Source organism: Phascolarctos cinereus, unplaced genomic scaffold (assembly GCF_003287225.1).
Source record: "Phascolarctos cinereus isolate Bilbo 61053 unplaced genomic scaffold, phaCin_HiC Scaffold_9;HRSCAF=440, whole genome shotgun sequence".
NCBI lineage: Eukaryota > Metazoa > Chordata > Mammalia > Diprotodontia > Phascolarctidae > Phascolarctos > Phascolarctos cinereus.
In genome coordinates, this window is record NW_027556402.1 from 265,181,394 (window position 1) to 265,195,514 (window position 14,121).

Below are 14,121 nucleotides of genomic sequence, written 5' to 3' on the forward strand. Positions count from 1 at the left end.
GCACATCTGGCCTCTCTGAACTGGGATCTGAGTGGAGGCTGATCCTGACAGTGAGAGCCCCTCCCTCTCCAGCAGAATATTTTCACACTCTCTCAAGTGCTTGCCACTGGGCGTCAATGCTTCACTTCACAATGCATAACTTTGCAAAACTCAGCAGAGAACTCCACACCTTGAATTCATTACTGTAGTTGTAGGATATTGAGTCACTCCCAGTCACTAGGGAGGAAGAAGCTTAGCAGTGTGCAACAGCATTAGGCTGCCCCTGGTTTGGAGTGGAAAACCTAGCAGGACTGTACCCTGATGGAAGAAATGAGGACTGACTCCCCAGGCTGTGCTAGACTCAGCTCTGCTGTCTGAGCCTCAGTTTCCTTATCTGTATAGTGGGAGCTAATACCCTTACTGCCTCCCTCACAGGCAGTAAAATACAAGAGAAAAGAGGAGCTTCTGGGCTCAAGGGCAGGCAGCAGCCTTTCATGCCCTGCAAACCTCCTCAGCTTCATGCCAGCTGCTTGTGGAATTGGCTAAGGTCGGAGCAGAAAGATGCCCTCAGAGAGCTCCAGGTCTAGTTCGTCATTACAGGGATGGGAAGACCCCTGGCTTCTGGATTCCAGTCCTCTCTGGGTCACTTAATTCCTATGTGACCTTCAGTCCCCAGCTGTGATCTGACCCTGAGGAGTTGAGGGTCTCTTCTTTAACAGCAGTAAGAGTGAACCCCTTTAAGCTGAGAAGACCTCATATTATATGGATCACAGTCTTGTCCAGAAGGTGTGGTGGGCTGACATGTTCCCAGCGACCTGAACGGGCCCCCAAAGCCAGCAGATCAGCAGGCAGGCAGAGAGCCAAGGCCAGATGGGAAGGCTGCCTCAGACAAGTCAGGCTTGGTCTAAGTGAGCATATGGGGACACCTGGGAGCGCTGAAGGCAAGCAGAAGGGACAGGCTGGACGTACAGGACCTTTCCGGGAGGCCAGAGAGGGACTCCAATTCCCAGGAGACTCCTGGATGTGTAGGTAGGGAGGCCATTTCACTGGGCTTACATTTCCCCTATCAACACTTCATGTAGAAACAGTCCCCCACCCCTTCCCTCTCGAATCTTTCCCAGGATTCCCCTAAGGGTCAGGGGTGGAGGGTCCAGCCCTCCAGGTCCGGTTCCCCTTTGGGCCATCAAGAAGCCTCTGATTTGTTGGACACTGAAGCACAGCCCTGGAGACGGAGGAATTTGTGAAAGTTGGGTGGGCAGTGGTCAAACTGGGACAGCTGCGTCAGCCAGAATATAAATATCTCTAAACCTACCTCAAGCCCTGTCAGCACCCAGGGGCTCAGGAGGAAGCCCTCCCCTCCCCTCCCCCTTCACGTGGTGTCTGCCCCCAGGAAAGTGGACATGCTCAGAACACCTGGACAGCTCCCACTGTGCTGGACTAGGGAGGAGGCCATTGCACAGAGTCATCCAGGGAATCGGCCACCTCCCCGTGAGAGCTCAGGCCTACAGGAGCCTCAGTTGATCTTTCTGCCTGCATCAGGTCCCCAGACCCCCATCTTTCAACCAGCCATGCCCCTCTCCTAAAACGCCACCTCCCCCCCAGCCAGTCTGCCTCTGAAGCAGCCACCAGCACCAGCGCCAGCCCCAGGCTGACTGTTCAGGCACTAGGGCAGCAGTGATCCCATGAGTCTGGAAAGGGGGGCCTGGAGGCTGCCTTTGCCCTCACCCAAGTGTTCTAGCAAAGGAGGCCTAGCACTCGGCGGAAGAAGCTCCTGAACTCTGTATTGAAGATAGTGTAGATAACGGGGTTTAGGGCGCTGTTCACGTAGCCCAGCCAGGTGACGATGCTGACCAGCTTCCGGGGCATGGGGCAGGCTGGGCACAGCGCCCGAGTGACGTGGACCACGAAGAAGGGCGTCCAGCACACGAGAAAAGCACCTGGAGGCAGGAGTGTTCAGTGAGCCAACCAGCCCCGAGCTCTGGGACGCACACCTCCCTCCCAGCTCAGGCGGAGCAGCCCCGGCCCCCTCCCCACCGTCCTCTCAGAGCTCCCCGCCCGCCCTGTGGGAGGAAGCCGCAGACACGCACCGACTACCACAGGTAGCACCCTCATGGCCTTCCGCTCCCGGCCAGTAATCTTGGCTCGTTTCCTCGGGAGCCCGGCAGAAGGTAGCGCCTGTGGTAGCGGCTGGGGCTGGGGCTGCGGCGGGTAGGACATAGTCTGGATTGGGCCACGGGATGAGTAGCCCGCAGGCCCAGGGCCCTCTGGCTCAGGCCCGGGAAACCGCCGGCGAGGCCAGGGCTGTGGTGGCCGGCTGGGTCTGCGGGCAGCCCCGGGGCACATGCTCCGACGGAGTTTGGCTCTCCTCGCCTCTTCCCAGGTTCGAAGTCGTCGGAACATAGCGCAGTAGAGGATGAGCATTAGCGGGCAGGGCAGGAAGAAGGAGCAGACGGAGGAGTACACAACGTAATTCCGGCTCTCCAGCTGGCACACGGCTGGGTTCCGACCGGGCACATCATTGAGGCCGAACAGCACTGGCGAGGCCACGGCGAAGGCCAGCCCCCACACTGTGCCAATGAGCACCAGCTGCTGCCTCCCCAGCTGCTGCCGACTATAGTTCAGAGGGACCGAGACTGCGATGAACCTGGAGAGAGGCCAAGGAGCTGGAAGGAGGCCGAAAGAGACCCCACCCCTCGAGCAAGGGGCCGCGAGCTGCGGGCTGGGGGCGGGGGGGGGGCCGGAAAGCTGCCCTCAGCTTGGTGGAGCCAACAACTTGGGCCCAGAACACTGGCCTGGTTTTGAGGGAAGTAGGTCCCCCAAAGTGAGAGTTAGGGAAAACGGGCATTAGGATTCATTCTACAAGCATTTCCTAAGTATCTGCTCAGTGTCAGGACAGAAAGATGCAGGGCTGGACTGGAGGCCTGGGCTGGGGAGGGGTTCAGGGCCTACCTGGGTGGGGGGAGAGGCTGGAAAAGGGCCCACCTGTCCACGCTGATGGCACAGAGGTTGAAGATGGAGGCTGTGCAAAGCATCACATCCATAGCCATCAGAGCATCACACAGAACAGTGCTTAGAGCCCATACGCCACCTTGGTACTGGGACAGATAGAAAGATCCCTGTCTCAGCCTGACAGCCCACCCCCCACCCTGGAACACACCCACCCTGGTATTGGGACAGAAGGACAGAGGTCTGAGGTCCCAGTCTCAGCCCCTGACACACCCCCTCCCCCCCAACCCCCCCCAGCAGGGGACACACCCACCCTGGAACTGGGACAGACGGACAGAGGTCTGAGGTCCCTGTCTCAGCCCCTGACCCCCCCCCCGGAACACACTCACCCTAGAACTGGGACAGAGATAGAAGCTGTGAGGCTATACCCCTATGCCACTTAGGCCTCTCCATCACAAGAGCACAGGCCAGCTCAGAGCTGCGTGCAACATGGACCCAGACTGGGGTGTAGATTTGGCCAAAATAACTGTGCCTACTCCAGCTTGCTCAGGAGAAGAAAAGCTTGGTCTGACCTGGAAATCCCTTCCCCCGCCCCTCCCCCTCCTCCTGCCTCTGAGTTCTTGCTGTGATCTTGGCCATCTCCCCTGTTCACTGTTTCTCAGGGAGGGATGCTTCCTGGGGAGTGGATGTGTGGGAATGTGGGAAAGGGCTGGTGAGACCTCTCCCTTCCCTTATGCATTGGCATCTAGAGCCCACTGTCATCTGAGAGGCCACTCAATGGTTTTATGTAGTAGGATGAGCCTTAGATTTTGAATCAAAAGACTTGGCTTCTGATCCTGACCAGGCCACTATGCCAACTGGTGGCCTCAATTATCCCAGATGCTCTAGGATGGACCTCCTTCATCCCATCTCTCTTTGACTCCCTGGAGTCCTTTGATGTCCAAATGATCTCTATGTAAGGTCCCTTACAACTCTCAGCCTCAGATCCTCCATTATTTCTAGCTCTAGAAATTTCTGACAAAGAACCCGGGTGCCTGGAAAGTCTTCTCTTCACTGTAAATCCTGGGGACCTCAACAAGGTCCTACCTGATACTCCCCAAAGTGAAATACTGGCTCCTCCTTCTCTATCCTCTCTACTGGAGATTAGAGGCTTAGTGGACAGCACAGAGATGTCAGAGTTCAGAGTGACCCCTCCCTCCCTGGATTAGCCTGTCCTTATCCCCCACCCTTCACTGTCCTTCACAGCACCTGTGTGGACACATTCACATGAAGATTCTAGAGTAACTTGAAAAAATGTGGTCTCCTAGGACCTCACTGCCTCATACACTTTCTTCAGAAGCAGCAGCATCTATACTAACAGCTGTTTCAATGTTTGGGATGAGGCAATATATCCACAACTAGAGGGCAGAAAAGAACCATCCAGCCCCACCCCTCTCCATGGACATGAGGATGTTGGGAGAGCAGGAAGTGGACAGGGACTGCCTTAGGCTCACAGGACCCATGACATAAACCTGACGACCCCAGTGGACAATAGATTGAGAAACCGTGAGTGGGAGGAGGCAGAGACTGAACCCACAGCCTACCTGAGCTGGGAGGCCTCAACCTTCCTTATGGATGGAAGGCCTATCAAGTCTTTTGTCCCAAGGGCCTGTTCAGCCCCTTTCATCCTCTTCTCACCCCCCCTCCATATCCCCTCCTCTGGGGAGTAGGTAGCCACCCACCGCAAACTTGAAAGAAGAGGTAATTGGAAGCAGCTGTGCCTACAGTATCCCTCATTCCTCAGCTCTGGTCACCTATTCTACACCTGTTTTTGTCTCTCCCTAGGTTCTTTTCCCACTGCTGTCTTCTGGAGCCTCAGCCTTCCCTTTCTCAGAGCAGGAGATGAGGACCAAAGTCACAGCATTCATGTCCTCTCTTGGCATCCTTACCCCAGCCTTCATTACATTGCACCATGTTTCTGGAAACTAGAATATCCTTCCTTTCTGCCCAGTCCAGGACTGCTGACCTGATCCCCTGTCCCAGGCCTTGTCTTCATCCCTGGCCATGCTCAGGCGTTCTGGAGGTGATCCAGTTTATCCCCTGCCTCCAGACCAATGAGTATTCTAAGTTGTTTTGGGATTCATAGAGAGAGCCTGTCTTTAGATATAAAGTTACACCAGGCACCTTGTTTTGCTCACTCCTTGGGGGAGAAACAAGGGAAGCAATGCTAGGGATGCAAGGAGTGGGGGGCTGGAGAAATCCTCTGACTGATTCGCCCATTCTCTGGTGCCTTTGAGTATAGGAGCTGAGGATCAAAGCGGGCTGGATTATCCCTGCACACTTCATGGAGCAGATTTTTAGTAAAAGGCACAGAGGTTGAATTAAGGAGAAGAACTGGAGACAAGATGAAGAGATGTGGGCCAGATGGCAGCTCTGAATGGCCACACTCAGAGATACTCATTCATGGGCTCTAGTCACCTCAGAAGGAGGCTTTCAGTGGAGTGCCCTAGGGATCTGTTTAGGAGCCTGTGCTGTTCCATGTTCTTATTCTTTACTAGGGTGAAAACATGGATGGCTTGCTTATCCAATGTGCAGATGGCTGAGTGTTAGGATGGTGAACTGACTCGTTGGATAATGTAGGCTAGTCAAACAGGATCCAGAAACATCTTCATGGGCTAGAAACAGTGAAGGTGAATAGGAAGAAAGGCCGAGCAAGAAATTCTTGGACCTTTGGGTTCAATTCATTTCACAGGAACAACTAGGGTAAGGAGAAAACCACTCCCACTAAATATCTTCTGAGACACACCCAACATTGCTCTTTGGGCAGAGCAAGACAGTTAAGAAGTCCTGTGGTTGTTCAGACTTGAACTGACAAAGCAGATTAGCATTCAGGGAATCCTTGAAGTCTCTAAGCAAATCTCTCTCTCTCTCTCTGTCTCTCTCTCTCTGTCTCTCTCTCTCTCTGTCTCTCTCTCTCTCTCTCTCTCTCTCTCTCTCTCTCTCTCTCTCTCTCTCTCTCCTCTCTCTCTCTCCCCCGCTCTCCTCTCTCTCTCTCTCTCTCTCCCCCATTACCTTCTCTCCCTCACTCTTCTCTCCACCTTTCCTCCCCCTCCAGCCCTCATCCCTTTTCTGTTTCTCTCTACATCTCTTTCTCTGTCTCTCTCTCTTCCCCTTCTCTCACCCTCTCCCTGCCGTACTTTCTTTCCTCCCTCTCCTGACATGTCTCTCCCTGTCTCTTTCTCTTCCCTCAATCACTCATCCCTCCTCTGTTTCTCCTGACATCTCTGTCTTTGTATATCTGTCTCTTCTCTTTCTCTCTGTTGCCTTCTTGGATCTCTATTGCTGTTTTGTCATATTCCTTCCCCTCCTCAATTTCAGGAAATCAGGTCTGGCATACGAGTCTAGTGGACCATGGAAGGGATGAGAACAGTGGCCAGAGGGCAGGACAGTGTCAGGTTCGAGATTTCAAGAGATGAAATGTGTGTGGAAAGAGATAGTGAAGGAGGGTTAGAAGAAGGATAGGACAGACACGAAAGAGGTAGCGCAGTATGGGATCTAAGGAATGAGAGGCAGGGACCTTGAGACAAGAAGTATACTAGGCTAGGGGTTTATAGCGGGATTCCAGAATGGGGGGAGGTGACGGACAGGATCCTGAGTCCTGGAGTGGAAGGTTCAAGCAACGGACAATGAATGGGGCTGAAAGAACTGACAGTGGGGGTGGGAGTGACAAGTGATGACCTTTAGCCAAGGGAGGGGGGAAGGTCCTGAGTCGGAAGCGGGGGTAGGGGGTGGTGGAGGTACAACAGAGGAGAGAGGAACTGGAAAAGGGGTGGGAGTGTCTTGGGTCTAGGAATCAGGTTCAAAGGACAGACCGAGGCAGGGGGGCGTCCTGGGGCCGGGCTCACCTCACCTCGGAGTACACGAAAAGGGGGAGCACGAGCAGCGCCAGCAGTAGGTCAGCGGCGGCCAGGCTCACGATGAAGAAGTTGGTCGGGGTCTGCAGGGCACGCTCCGCCGCCACGCTCACACACACAAGCGCATTGCCAGCCAGCACAGTGGTCATGAGCAGGATGCCCCCAACCAGAGCTCCCACATGCGGCTCAGGCGCCCCTAGGCTCCCTCTGCCGCTGCCTGGGAGCTCGCTGGCGTTCAGGAAGCTGCGGTTCTCCAGCATGGCCTAGGACAGGACCGCTTTAGCACCGCGGACAGCGCCTCACACCTGCAGCCTGGGATGGGGCGGGGAGCCACATTCCGGGAGACTGAACTCTACCGGATCTGTCAGAAGAAGGAAGAGGGGGGCCTTGGGGCTCGGGACCAGGGGCAGGGTGTCCCCAACCTCTGCTCCCAGAGTGAGTGAATTCCCCCTTGGACCCTATCTCCGGTGTTCGGCTGATGAGCTCGGCTCCACTGCTCCACGCGCGGTAAGTTCCCTAGCTCCTCCCCGGCCTCGCCCCTTCTCGACCCAGCCTTCTCTGGGCTCTGAGGAAAGCCCCCCCAACACAAATATACACACACGCACACACGCACGCACGCACACAACCGCGCCCCCTCCCTTCCTGAGTCCCGCCAGCCACTTTGCCGAGATGGCAGAAATGAAGGCCGGGGTCCAGCAGCACTGAGACACTGGGGTCCTTCGCCTCCTAATGCAGCGGAGTCAAGGATCGGGAAGGGCGTGACACTCTGGGAATGCGGGAAAGACCTTAGTCTGGAGGCAGAGGGCAATACCTCGGGAAGGCCTCATTGGTCATTAAATGCATTGCACAAGTGGGCACCGCGAGCCTAGGGTGCTGGCGGTCGGAGGACCTACGAATGTTGCTTGTTCGGTCGTTTCACTTCTGTCCGACTCTTCTGACCCCAATTTGGGGTCTTCTTGGCAACGATACTAGAGTGGTTTGTCATTTCCTTCTCCAGCTCATTTTATGTATGAGGAAACTGAGGCAAATAAGGTGAAGTGACTTGCCCAGGGTCACACAGCTAGTGTCTAAGGCCAGATTTGAACTCAGGAAGATGGTGAGTCTTCCTGACTCCAGGCCCGGGGCTCCATTGCACCACCTAGCTGTCCAGGACCTAGGAATACTGGCTCCCTATTTCCAAGACCAATCTTAGGCTCCAGGAGGCTCAAGGGAGGCTCCTATACCCCTGCCTCAGGTTTCTCCGTTTTGTCGGGCTAACCTGGTGTCTGGCGTTTGTGACTCTATGCAGATATATGCGAAGTGCATGCAAAGAGCGGAGACCCCCGTCCTGCTCTAGGCACAGGTGTGAGGGGTGAGGGAAGGGCTCGAAGGGCCAAGGCCCTCGAGGAGCCCCCTCAAAGAAAGCCCAAGCACTGCCACCACCTCCTCCTCACTGCCACCCTCCACCCCAGGCTGGATCTGTCCTCCCTTCCCCGAATCCTCTCTAGCTTCCACTCCAGCCATTAAGATTGGTCCCTCCACCTGCTTCCTATGTCCTTCCTCCCGCCCACCATTCCGAGCCAACAGGATTCCAAGGTTCTGCCTCCAGGAAGTCTTCTGGGATTCTCCTGGACCTCCCCTAGGAAGAAGCACCAGGCCAAGGGCCCTTAACCTCTTTGTGACCCCTTGACTGGAAGCTCTCTCAGGGCAAGCACCTGGCCTCCAAAGGTGGTACCCACACACTAGACTCTTCATCAATGTCTGCCCAGGCCAGGCAGGATTCCTGGGACCTTTCCCCAGCTTCCCCCCAGGCTCCCAGGCTGGCTGTGTCTCCTAACTGGCAGCCCTAGCCTCTTGGTCCTTCCTCCATGAAGACGCTTAGATCGTCTTTCTAAGGCATACCCCTCGCTACCGGCTCTACTCATCAAGTGTTTTGGTGTTCATCATTGCCTCGAGAATAACAAGCAAAATGGCCAGGCCGGCACTGCGGGTCATCTCCTTCCTACAGGCTTATTTCCCGTGGCTCCCCTTCACACAGATTGTCACGGCTCAACATGACCCCTAGTGGGCCCGTTCCCATCTTGCCCTGCCCTGCCTTTCTGCCATCCTCTCCTCGAAGCCTCCTCGGAGCTGAGCTCTCTTCCTTCCCTGCTCTGCCAGGAAGGCTTGGGTAGCTCTCCCTTGGCTCCATCACGCTGCACTTGGCATCTGACTTCGTGCGACTCTCCAGTCCCGTTTGAATGAATGTACAAACTCCTCATGGGAAGACGTAGACTGAGGCGGCCACTCAGCCCACACTTGGAGGCTTCCGTAAGCATCCCCAGGCGCTGATGCTCAGCCTTGCCTGTCCCAATCCCTCCAAAGACTCAATTTGGCCTTTGGGGCCAGGAAGGGACGAGATGGGACTGGGTGGGGCCATAGATCCACAGCAGCAGGCCTCAGCTAGGGCAGCCAGGGGCCCGGACGGGCAGGGATGACAGCTGGAGGGGCGGCCTTGACCTTCCCGGCCGATCGATGGCCCCGGACCAACTGTTTGCGAAGTCGCCGGAGCGGAAACTGTGGAGCCTCAGAAAGGGCACCGGGCGGGCGTGGGGGGCGGGGAGTAGAGGAACCCTGGCGCCCCAAGCCTCCGCCTCCGCCCTCCAGGTCCCCGGCCCAAGGGGATTTATACCGAGCAGGCCCCGGAGCCAAGCACTGGAGTCGGGCGGCTGCCTCAAAGAAGGCAGAGGAAGAGGAGAGGACGGAGGACTCCGCTTGGAGCTGAAATTCAGCGAGCATCTCTCCTAGGCTCGGTGAGAAGCCGGCGAATTTTGGCCGGCAGGAGCTGAGCGGCGCCGGGAGAGCCGCCAAGCATTCTCCGGTTCTGCCCCTGGGTCTCGGGCCTCTGTCTCTCCCCGTGTCTCCTGGCCTCTGTCTCTCCCGGTGTCTCCGGGTCTCTGTCTCTCCCTGGGTCTCCCCGCCCCTCTGAGGACGGCATGTCTCGGTCTCAATCTCGGTCTCAATCTCGGTCTTTCTTTTCCCGTCACTCTCCTGTCTCTGTACCTCTCCGATAGTCGGTCTTTTCGGTCTCACTGCCATTGCCCTCCGGTCACTCTTTCCTCTCGTCTGTCTCTGTCTACTTATCTCACTGTCTCTGTCTCGTCTGTCTGCTAGTCTCAGTCTCTGTGAATTCTTTCTCGGTCTTTATATGTCTTTAGGTCTCAGGCTCCTTCGCGGTGTCCGTTTCCGCCCCTCAGTCTGTCTCCCTGACTTGTATCTCAGCTCCCAGAGCTTCGCTGCCCACCCAGCTCAATCCCCTTAATTCCTGATTCTCTCCTCAGTCTTCTGCCTCTGTGTATCCGGGAGCTCGGCTGCTTGGATATTTCTAGTATTCCATATCTCCTGCTCTTCAGCCCTCAGTTCCCATGGCCAGAGGAATCGGGGCCCTTGCGATCCTCGCTGTCTTCTTGATCCAAGGCTCCTCTTCGCTCCTGGCTCCCCAGAGGTGATCCCCCACCCCGGCTCCCCTATCCCGGTGGCGCAGGATTGGCACATGTCAACAGATAATGGGCTCGGGGCTCCCGGAGAGGGCTGCACTGATCAGAACAAGGACCGCCTTTCCCTTCCCTTCCTGGGTTTTGTTCTGGGCCAAGGCTGACTGTTCTAACTCTCACACAGGAGCCTGACAGGCTCTGGACCACCTGGGACTGGGTTGGGTGGGTGGGGGAAGCAGGGCAGGGACTGGGAGCCTAGATTAACGCTCTGGAGGGGAACACAGGGACTAAGCTATGCAGATAGTTACAAAGTTAAAGTTACAAGAGTTACAAGATAGTTACAAAGTTAACTACAAACGCGCTTCCTTCAGTCCTCCCGCCAACTCGGCGGGCTACAGCCTGGACTCTCAGGTGGAATGGCTGTGGATGGTGATGGTCGGAGCGCATCTTCCCCTCCGCCAATGAGGGGGTCTAAAGGCCCTGAGAGTGACCGCCCCATCCAGTATCTCCTCCCTCCATCTGTCGCCATCCCCCTTCCCAAAATACATCCCTTGGGTTCCTGGCAGGGCTCAGCGCCATATGGAGGGTGCCTTCACTAGCGAGCTGAGCCGCCTTAGAGAGAGTGCTTTCGTTCAGAGCCTGGTCCGCGCGCTGGTAGGCCTGGGGCCCAGGTGAGCTCTACCCCCGGGGCGTTTAGGGAGGGGTGAAGGGAGCTGAGGGAAAGGGAAGAGGGAACGGGGGAGGACCCGGGCCTGAGTGCTACTGCGGCTACCTACCCAGTCCGGCCCTCAGCCCCTGCCTCCCTGCCTCCCCGCCTCCCCAGGACTCAGAGACACTCGGACGGCACCTTTACCAGCGAGCTCAGTAAAATAAGAGGGACCGCCCAGGTGCACCGGCTTATCCAGCAGCTAGTGGGTAAGCGCAGGTGAGAGGCGCGGGTGCGCTCCTGCACGCTCCCGCTCCCACACTTCCCTCTCCCAGCCAAGACTCTCCCCCCTACCCCACCCCACCACACACACACACTGAGGTTCATTCCAGCCTGGGGGTGTACACACAAATATACACACCGTACTGTGCGTAAGGACATGAACACATTCTAGCTCTCTCACTAGCCCCACCCAATTCCTAACACTTCCTGACATCTGCAAGACTGTGACTCCCCCCCCCTTTTTTTCTCTTTTACTTTTGTGGCCGAGAAGGTCGGTCAGAGCGCCAGAGGAGGCCACTGGAAGGAGCTCCAGGGGGGAAAATGGGCCCCTAGCCCCCTCCTGGGAGGATTCACTCTGTTTGAAGTGGTTGCGTCTGTGCCTCGCACAAGACGGGTAAATGACCCCACCCTTCTTCCAATGGAGCTCCAGGGGGGCTCCTAGCTCCCCTCCCCTTCGTTCCTTCCCAAAATCATTCTCAGAGTCTGGAGGGAGCCGGTCCTGTCCTACCTCAAGGTTGCTGAGCGGATGGGCCTCAGTCTGCTAGCCCGGCTCACGAGCCCCTCTTGTGACCTCTTCACAGTGCAGTCCTTCGAGGGAGATCCACCGGGAGTCCCTGTCCCTTGCTCTACAAAGTCATTCCTTGGCCAGAGACTGAGCCTGAAAGGAAAGGAGCCTTTGTGTGGGAGGGAACTCAAAGCCAAAGAAAGTGGCGTCTATGATTCAATAATAAAAGAGCATCTGATTCACAAAGAGCCCGACTGGTGTGACCTTGGGGTACAGGGGAGGGGGGTGGAAGGGCCATTGGGGGAAGTAGTTCCAAGGAGTAGAAGAGGGCTTGGAAACCTGAATTTTTATACTCCCAGTGCCACCCCACCTTTTGAGGTCAATTGCTATCACTGAGAACGGGACAGGGAAACTGAGGCACAAGGGACAATGTAAGAAGGCTGGTTGAAGGGACTGGGGCTCTTTGGCCTGGAGAAGCCCCAGGGGGTTTCTTCTGTCCATGTCCCTTTCAGCATCACTTGAGAGCTGTCTCCAAGGACTCCAAGGGCTGTCCCATGAAGGCAAGATGATGCTAATTCTTTTTGGTCCTAGAAGGCAGCCTCAGGAGCAGTAAGGGGAGGGGCAAAGAGACCAATACGGCTTTGATATGTCTGGGAAAGTGAGCTCCCCTTTTCTGGAGGCCTTCAAGACAAGGGCCATGGCCTGGGGATGCTTTCTTGGCTATGGGTCGGTCGGAGGACTTGGAGGTGCTTTTTGGTGCTAAGATTCTGGGATGCTAAAGGGATTGGGGAGGAAGAAGCTGCCTCCCAAGGACAGAGCTGGCTGGCCCTGTCAGTCCCCTGTTGAGCTCCTGGTACTGGACCACAGCAAGAAGTGGCAAATTCCCTTCCTTGTGTAAAATCCCTCTCCCACCATGAGGGATCACTCATTGCGGGGATGGGGGTGGGGAGGGAGACACCAAAAGGGGGGCCTTCCCCATTCTCCCTGCAATCAGACACAGCCACTGAGGAGCTCCCTAATGCCTCCTGGGCTGGGCTGGGCTTTGACCACAGTGCACCTCTCCCCATATCGCCCAGTCAGTCTTCTCTGCAAGACCAGCCCACAGGGGCAGGGCCTTTGGAAGTAGAGCTGGAAGGGCCCTCAGGAAGCCCAACATCCCTTCTTCTCCTTGCTCCTGCTTACTGAGGCCTGCAAAGCTTCCCCTTGTCTGGTGCCTGCCCCTGCAAGGCCGCCCCCCTCCCCCATCCACGCGGCTCCTGGTTTGATTTCTGCAGCCAGGCAGACTAAGTTCCTGCCTCCACCTCCCAGGCTCTATTCCTTTCATTGATGCTGACCTGGAGGCCCCCAGAGCCAAGCCCCAGCCTTGTCTGTTGGTTTGTTAACAAGGGTATTCTCTGCCAGGCCCTGGGAATGCAGATGAAAGGACACCAAACAGGCCTGCTCCACAAGAGCTCACCCTCTACTGGGGGTAGACAATATGCATAGATAGAAATATGTACATGATGAGTACGAGGCAATTGGGGAGGAGGGGAATTCTGTGCCTCGGTTTCCATTTCATTGTTTTAACCTTGGGGACTGATCTCAAGCAGGGGGATCAGCATGGTTACGCATGGACTTCAGGACTCCAGCAGGATTCCAGCCCTTTTCCCTGTGGTTGCTTCCCACTTCCTGGTCCCCTTTCATGTCACTCAACTCTGGCCTTCCTACCTACATCCTCTGGGCCCCAGACACTGACATTTCTAGGGAATAATTCCTCTGTCCCAAACAGACACCCTCCAATCTTCCCTCCCCCCACCCCAGGCTTCTCTCCCACCAGGATGTTCTGCCTACCCCCATATGAGCTGGGGGCCAAACCACAGAGGATGCCAGGACTGCCCATCCCCTCCTCAAGAAATGCTCCCTCAGTCATTGTCACCTATTTTCCCTTCCCACAACCCCTCAGAGGACTTTCTTCTGCTGGCTTCCTGCTGAAACCTTGTCCTTTCCAATGACCTCTTACATAGCCTGGGACAAAGTCTCTTCCTTTCTCTGAGCCTTAGGTTCCTGTAAAATAGCTCTGACTTGATGGCCTGAAATGCCCAGAACTACCCACATGCCTGTCCCTGCCCTGAAGCTGGCTACACCTCCCCCAAGGCCACCACCCCTCACCATCTTCCGTTCCCTCAATGTTGTCAGGCCCGTGACCTCCAAGCCACCATCCTTCCTGCCCACAAGTTCAGTACCTGGCTCATCTGCACCCTAACCCCTGCCCCTTTAGACACCCCAATCCCTATTACCTCTGCCTCCAGTCTCGGCAAAATGTAGCACAAGTTCAGACTTGTGTGGTCAGGTGTCAGACACACAGACACACTACTGCCTTAGGGGCTGCAGCGTCAGGCTGTGGCTCTCCCAGGGCCAGGTATGCAGGGAGTGCCCTTC

At 56.2% G+C, this 14,121-nt stretch overlaps 2 protein-coding genes across 2 annotated transcripts; one reads left to right on the top strand and one right to left on the bottom strand.

The window, feature by feature from the left end:
- Positions 1 to 1,713: 1,713 nt before the first annotated feature.
- On the bottom strand, positions 1,714 to 7,078 carry DRD4 (dopamine receptor D4). The gene is made up of 4 exons (XM_020979402.1): positions 6,815 to 7,078; positions 2,962 to 3,074; positions 2,067 to 2,623; positions 1,714 to 1,916 (listed from the first exon to the last, which is right to left on the bottom strand). The coding sequence occupies exons 1-4, from the start codon at positions 7,076 to 7,078 to the stop codon at positions 1,714 to 1,716; spliced, it is 1,137 nt and encodes a 378-aa protein (XP_020835061.1).
- Positions 7,079 to 9,417: 2,339 nt separating this feature from the next.
- On the top strand, positions 9,418 to 11,949 carry SCT (secretin). The gene is made up of 6 exons (XM_020979386.2): positions 9,418 to 9,589; positions 10,118 to 10,281; positions 10,837 to 10,941; positions 11,094 to 11,195; positions 11,470 to 11,592; positions 11,780 to 11,949. Exons 2-6 carry the CDS (start codon positions 10,202 to 10,204, stop codon positions 11,916 to 11,918), a joined length of 549 nt encoding a protein of 182 aa, XP_020835045.1. The 5' UTR covers positions 9,418 to 9,589; positions 10,118 to 10,201; the 3' UTR covers positions 11,919 to 11,949.
- Positions 11,950 to 14,121: the final 2,172 nt, after the last annotated feature.